The 7,542-nt window shown below is 32.5% G+C and overlaps 1 protein-coding gene across 1 annotated transcript; it reads right to left on the bottom strand.

The window, feature by feature from the left end:
• Positions 1–1,527: 1,527 nt before the first annotated feature.
• On the bottom strand, positions 1,528–6,415 carry LOC112720205 (proteasome subunit alpha type-6). The gene is made up of 9 exons (XM_025771060.2): positions 6,078–6,415; positions 5,247–5,341; positions 5,084–5,165; positions 4,702–4,798; positions 4,273–4,331; positions 4,034–4,116; positions 2,885–2,980; positions 2,216–2,275; positions 1,528–1,857 (listed from the first exon to the last, which is right to left on the bottom strand). Exons 1-9 carry the CDS (start codon positions 6,151–6,153, stop codon positions 1,765–1,767), a joined length of 741 nt encoding a protein of 246 aa, XP_025626845.1. The 5' UTR covers positions 6,154–6,415; the 3' UTR covers positions 1,528–1,764.
• Between the last annotated feature and the right edge of the window lie 1,127 nt (positions 6,416–7,542).

Here is a 7,542-nt window from a genome sequence, read left to right as displayed (position 1 = left end):
GGTGAATTTTTAATAAAGGTTGGATAAATATTTTGTGTATGTAATAAAAATTAATTAAAAAGCTAAACATAGATCTTGGAATGTTCAGGTTTTAAAGCATGTTCGAACTGGTAGAACTCCTGTTCCAACTCGACCCGACAAAAACTGCAAGACAACGCTTTTCTTTTCCTTTTTCATGGTCGCTGCCAAGCTACGAAAAAGACCACTCTTCGAGTGCCTTCGCTTCCAACATTTTTCCCTATCGCCATCAGCTGTTGATACCGCCGTTGTCAATTGGTTGTGAGACGAGGTTTTTCAAAAAGGACTTGACGACGCTGTTGAGATTCTCTCGTGGGTGCAACCTCGAAGATATCGTCGTTGTTGATGACTGAAAGCCTGGTAACCATGGTCGCCATTGCTCAAAGTTAATGTTCGGTCTAGTTTTTTTCTGGAGATTGCTGACGATAATTTTGCCCCTGATCTTTTTTTTAGGTATGGAATTAAATGCAATTCATTTTAAAACTCAGACCAGTCCATTGAACTATTTTTTGGACAACTATTTTTCTTTTTGTGTGGATTTCGATCCACCTACACTAAGACTCACGTCATTCAAAGAGCTTTTAGCCTGTAAAATTTCCACACTGCCAATGCGGTAAACAAGAGAGAGTTACTGTGCTTATCAATAACACGCTGCAATGAACCTACATACCTTAACCCACTATTTCTCAAGCTTCTCTCTTGTCACATGTTACAATGCCATTGGCGGTCAAACTTTGGCCACACTTAGCCACCATAGGCCATGCCACTAAAAAACTCGTGCTTTTTACTTTTAGTGTTGGGGTTTTAGTGGTATCTTTTAATAATGTAAGAATTTATTGTTTTTTTTTTTTTTTGTATGGATACCATTGGTTGGTCAGATTTGTAATTTTTTATTTTTTTTAAATCCAAAAGAAACTTTATCTCACTACAAATCTGACCCTCCCATATGTGCACTATAAAAACATGATCTTCCAATTTTTCAAATCTGATGGTCCGATTGGTTATTTAAAAAAAAAATTAATTCATATAAAAAAAACACACCAATTAACTATAATACTGAGTTACATACATTTTTTTCTATTTTTAAAAAAATTAGCCCAGAACTCACCCTTTATTTTTTCATTTTGTCCCTCTCTTCATAGTTTGTACACAATACCCTCTCAAATCAGTAAACATATGCAATTAACAGTTATTTATTTACCACAATGAAATTAAAAATGTTATTAATACATATTAAAATTTGAACTTATTTATGTGAATTAGATTTGAAATTAGGCCTAAAATTAAGAAAAAAATATCACTTTTGCCCTCAGCATTTGGAATAAATCACAAAATTATCCGGACAGTTTTGTTGTTCTACTTCTACTTACACGCCAACATTTTATTTTCGTCATATTAACGTCTTTCGGTCAAAATTCAATTTCTTTTTTCCAAATTATCCCTCCTTCAAAAATTCAAGCATCTAACAGATTAAGTGCAGCCCTACGAAGTACAAACTCTCAGTTCTCGTGGTATAACGGCTTTTGACATATCTTATCCATCAAGATAACAAAGGGAAATAAACATGATCAATCATCCAAGAAAAAGGTGAAAACAAACAACCTCGGTTCTTGCTTAGTCTGCAGTTGAACGAGACTTTGTTAACACTCCAATATTAATTCAATGATCCCCGAAATTAAAGAGGTGATGATGATAATTTAACAAGAGAGTTTCAACAGTCTATCCTTGTTTTCATCTAAACCCAACTCAGTCGCGCTCACTTATTGCAGTCAAGTGCTCGTCGATCTCCTCCGTCGATAAAATTCTGAATTCCGGATTCTCTTTTTGGACAACTCCAACCTTACAAAACATGAAAATATAATCAATTGCAACACACAATATCTTTTCTCTTTAAACCATTAAAATAAAAATCATCCCTAATTCTGATTTCCACCACAACTAATCATGTAAAGCCCACATTATAATGCAATGCTCCAATTTATCACAATCTTAGCTGTTTGAGTTACTATAACCACCTAAGCAATAGAATCGATTACTATTTTGAGCAAGGCAGAAGCCAAATCAGGCAAGATTTCTGAATATAGGTAATAAATGAGAAACAAGTGACTCGCGCAGAATCTATAAATAACTTGGGTTTACCATACCATGATGTCCTACAAAAGATATTAGAGCTTTAAAATAAAGGTTTTTTTTCTACCTCAATCTCAGTGGCCTTAAAATCCTCCTGAAGAACTGATTGCAAAGCAGAGATCGCAGTCTGAAAAAAAAAGGGAAACTATACAGTTAGAAACAAAATAATGTCACATAATGGTTCAATAAACTGATTAATAAATAAATGATTTTGATAAAATTGATATTTTTTGCATCATCAACCTTTTAATTCTGATAATAAACTATGACCTTTCGTTATTCCCCCATGAACTCACGATAGAAAGGTTATTGCACTAAGTTACATTGTCCTTCGCTTGATTCCATTCAACTTTTTGAAATCCCTGTCTCAAGAACTGAGACAGTTAATTAGTTTTCACTTGCAAATCATATTTTCCAATGCTTAATTCCCCTCCTAATAGAGAAATATTGTAACTTGGAGGAACCACGTGATGTTCTAAAGCTCCCTCAAAAATCAAAGCCTTTATTGAAAGGGTTGCTTTTATAATGGTTGACACAAATTATATGCTCCAGAGACACACGTCTCTCACTGCTTTCCCCAATGTCTATATGCAGTTTACACTTGAGTTGGGTGTTCATCTCATTATGCATGGATCGTCATCATATGGCAAGATATCTTTGAAAATCGAAACAAATGCAGGTGCTATCCCGCAAAATGGGAGTAATGAAAAATTTAAAAGAAAAGTAAGAACGCAACCTGAACAGTCTCCTCATAAGTAAATGAAGGGTCACTCTTCATCTTCTTTTCCAAGAAATTAATCGCCTCTTGGTCCTTCAATCCAGCACTTGTGGCCTGAGTACATGGTAATAGATTCTTAGACACATTGAATATTTGTCTTGTGTACTGCTACATGAAGCTACAGACTTTTGATTAAAAAATGATAAAGATGGCCCCAAGAGAGAACTATCCTTTTAACGTTTAAAATTTCAAAATCAATGTACATCACAATTATTTGAATGCGGAAGGAGTAGAAAACAAAACATTTTTCTGGGAGGAAAAAAATAAAGCAATCACCAAAGCAGACAGCACAAACAATTAAAATATAGATTAAAATAATTCACCCACTGAACAAAGATAGATAGGTTTCTCAGCGTCCATAGTTCATAGAAGGAACGTAAACTTGGTCCAAAAGTGAAACAGAAATGGAAAGAAAAACTCAGCACAGGTTAAGCCTCATTCATGTACTTTGACATCAAGTATTTTATAACATGAAAACAATACGTATAAAAAAAATTTCATGTAGAAATCAACGGCACCAACTTCAAAAATGATTTTTAACATAAAATTTTCCAACAATCTCCCTCACCACCTCCATACTACTTACAGCCACTTTCACCTTTTAACGAGATAAATGCTAAACTCCTTTATCTTTTTATTATTTATGTAATCCCTTTTCACCTATTGCCTAACAATACTAAAATAGTCCCTTTTATCAAATTACAAGCACACACACACAGTTAAACATTGTTTTCAGAGCAAATATTCAGATAAATTATCACCAATCCACCATAGAATTTTTATTAGCTTCTTAATTCCTCAACCATATAATTCATCTAAATACACACAATATAAAACCTCATTCTGGTGATATAACAAACCAAGAAAGCAATTTTCCACTAGGAAATCTTATTTTACACAGTAACTAAGAAAAAAGATCATGAAGTATAAAGAAAAAAAAACTTGCATTCATCGTCCCAAACCCTCTATCCTATATGATGACATGATGACATTCATAGTAAATAATTAAAGTAGATGAATTCAGAATCATAGTTTTTCCATCATCTCAAATTAGATCAAATGAAGAATTTTGACATCAATGTAAGTGAGAGATGATCCTCTGTTTACCTTGTGACCAAAGTAATGACCAGCTGGGTCGCATTTGTAAAGGCGGGGACCAAATTCATCGTCAATACCCAAAACCATGGCAACTTCACAACACAACAGATTTAAAAATCACAAAAAGAGATCAGTAGTAACAACAAGAAGTAATAAAAGCAGAAAATGGTTGTGATCCCACAAAACTACTTGTACGATTCTCCAGGCTGAAAATTTATTCAGTAGTGAAACAGGTAAGGAAAACACACCTACTCCAAGTGGTCTCATGTAAGCATGTTGAGTATAGACTTGAGATTTGTCTGCAATCCTGTTGGTGAAAAATATTTCAGAAGTCGGATGGCAAAAGATGGCAATATGAAATTTATAGAGGGGGCCGCAGGTAAGGGAGGGGGCAGAATGATGATTCCTTTTCCAATTACTATGAAGTTCAATTGAATATTCTTATTTCGCATCAACCACCAAGAATAGATCTTCCAGTAGCCACAGTAGATGTATATGTTAAAACATTGAGGCAATTGAAAAATATGGAGATGACAAGAGGAAAATAATCTAACAATTTGAATACCGACAATTACACAAGAGAATAATAACATTTAAATTTGCAGATATTACAAAGCAATAAGTAGCTAATAATTGTTTTAGTAGCTGAATATCTTTTATAAAACTGTACCACTTACCATTTAGCCAATATGTCCACAGGCATCTCATATCCATATCTAAACCGAAACTCAGCAGCTTCATTTCTTGCTTGCTGAACTAATGTCCTAGCATCAGCTGGACAAAGGTATTCCAATGAGATAAAGCAAAAGTGAACTTAGAACATAAAGATGTACCTCTCTTCAGAGTATATCAATTAATAAGTTATTTATTTACTCTGATTTAAATATAAGCATTTCTCATATATCAAACCTCAATTTATAGATTAAGTATCATATCCTAGAAATGTTACCCAAATTTGTCATCACTAAAGATTTATTTCATTTGATGGAAAAAGGTAGCTAAGAAAGTTCACAAGTGCGCGAGCAGAGAAATGCTGAAAAGGTATGATGAATGATAAACCTGTCATTCCAGTTGCCAGTAAACCAAGATACTTGGTGATGGGAAACAGATGTGTAACACTTGTCTGATCCAATAGCTTGTCCTGCATTACACTTTCACAATTAAGCAGCCAAAAGAAATACTCACAAAGAAAAGAATTATACAACTAGCTCTCAGTACTCACCGGAACCTTCTTCTGAGTAACAACACAAACTGAATCCTTTCCCCGTACACCGATTGAGGTGATCCCAGCAGCCTTAACAGCCTTGAAAGCATACTCTGTTACAATCATCCAAAAAAGCCACAACTTAAAACATATTACACTACAATCAGTTTATTTCCACTCCAAAATAGCCAAAAGAAAACATTTCATAAGACAATGAATATGATAAATAAGGGATCATCACACTGATTGTCATGAAATCCTTAGAGTGGGAAAAATGGCACAAACATATGTAGATACAAGCCATTCATATTCAAGTAATAATTACATTTCCGGCATTCCTACTAACTAATAAAATGCATAGTTTGTGTGATGAGCCCTTATTCATAATATGCATAGTTTGTGTGTTATGCAAAGTTATCAGGAATATGCATAGTTTGTCACTCACTCACTCAAATTAAATCAAACCCCTAATTTACTGAACCAACCTACCCCATGATCCCAATAACAGTAGCAGTGATATTATCACCCTCAAAATTAGAGAACTTTGTAAGAGAACAAAAAGTTACACAACAACTTTCCTCAATTTCAAATTGTTACAGAAATCGAACCCAGTATTTGTTTTTCTTATTTTGGGACTCAGTCCACTATACAAAAGATCTAGACTATATTTGATCCATTAACACGTCAACGTTTCAACGCAAGGCATTAAAATCGAAGCAACTACACGAAAAACCCTAGAAATCTACGCATTTTAAAATTCAAACACTAAACTTGATTTAACTTTTTCATTTATAAAAAAAAAACTGCAGCAAAATAATGAATTCGAATAAGAGAGAAGAAATTACATACCAACTTGGAAGAGACGACCCTCAGGGGAGAAAATAGTGATGTGGCGATCGTATCCGCCTCCGCTCCCTCGACTCATTGTTTGAGGATTACTAGGGTTTCACGTTTTAGGGTTTTGCTCTCTTTCTCCTCTTTTTTGGGATTTTGAGTTATGAGTAGAGTGTCCCTTTGATTTTGCAGTGGCAGATTACAGAAGCAACAAGAGAAGAGAGAATAGAATGTGTTAAAATAAACCAATGGCGGAGCTTGTGCTTTTCTGCAGTGAGAGTTGGGTCTCTTCTTCCTCTTCAAGAAAACTAAAAAGTGCGATGCATAATTAACACTTATATTATTATTAATTTATTAGTATTAAAATTTTTTTTGTTTAGTTATTTGTTGTTATTATAGTTTTATTAAATTTTTAATTAAATTTTTATATTTTTTTTAATTGAATATTTATATTATTTTTTATTTTATAATTAAGTCATTTTTAGTGCAAAAAATGTTAGAGTTAATTGAATTTTCTTGGTATTCATAATTGAAAACATAATTAGATCTTTGACCGCATACATTTTAGGAGAAATATTCGGTTAATTTTAACATTTTTGGTATGAAAATAATCTAATTACAAAATTCGAAATAATGTAAAGAGTTAATTAAGAAAAGAGGAATGCTAGGGGTCAGCAACTTTTGTGATTTGTAGCAATTAAATAGCCATCAATGATGGTTTTATTGGTGTGAGATTTTATTCAATGGTTCATTTTTCTTTGCTGGTTACATGCTGGCCAGAATTTAACAAAGTTGCTGAACCCTAGACTTTTTCTTAAAAAAATATAAAGACCTAATTAAAAATTTAATAAAATTATAAAGACCAACAAAATAATCAAATTTTATTATTATTATTATTATTTGGATTTTATATGTAAATAAATTAAAAAAATAAAATTATCATATTCTCCTAAAATAATTTTAATTACTTGTCTTTTTTTAAATTATATGTAAATTATAATTTAAAATTAAAAAAAAAAAGATGAAAACAATAATTTATCGCCAAGCAACTAAAGAGTAAATTGTGACTCTTAACCATAATTCAATATAAAAACAAATGTGTAGATATGCAAGTGATACACAAAATATTTAATTTACATTTTTTGTTAAGATTTAAGTTTACCAACTCATTTTATTTGTTGATAATTATTTTATAAGATGATAAATTACTTATTATTCTCTTTCATATATTATTAAATAAGTTTTGCACACTTTTAGTGCATAAAAAATCATACATTTGACTAATTTAACACAGTTAAAATTTGAATAAAAATAATCTTTTGAAATATGCATTAAATAAAAATTATTAAGTATACATATATAGGGTGCGGGTTAATCGGATGGGATTGAGGTTCAACCCGCACCCTATTCAACCCGCACAAGAATCTTACCCGCTACGGATCGGGTTGGATACCTGCAGACAAGGTGCATATTGTCATTC

Source organism: Arachis hypogaea, chromosome 11 (assembly GCF_003086295.3).
Source record: "Arachis hypogaea cultivar Tifrunner chromosome 11, arahy.Tifrunner.gnm2.J5K5, whole genome shotgun sequence".
In the NCBI taxonomy this organism is placed as follows: Eukaryota; Viridiplantae; Streptophyta; class Magnoliopsida; order Fabales; family Fabaceae; genus Arachis; species Arachis hypogaea.
Note: the sequence above shows the minus strand (reverse complement) of the source record. Positions and strands in the feature narration are given on the sequence as shown.

What these genes read in the sequence shown, in the direction of transcription:
- LOC112720205 (XM_025771060.2), bottom strand. Translation starts at nt 6,153, where the DNA reads ATGAGTCGAGGGAGCGGAGGCGGATACGATCGCCACATCACTATTTTC. An exon ending in TTACTCAGAAGAAGGTTCCG is followed by an intron (nt 5,166 to 5,246) that starts GTGAGTACTGAG and finishes AGTGTAATGCAG; the next exon opens with GACAAGCTATTGGATCAGAC. An exon ending in GTGGACATATTGGCTAAATG is followed by an intron (nt 4,332 to 4,701) that starts GTAAGTGGTACA and finishes TTTCACCAACAG; the next exon opens with GATTGCAGACAAATCTCAAG.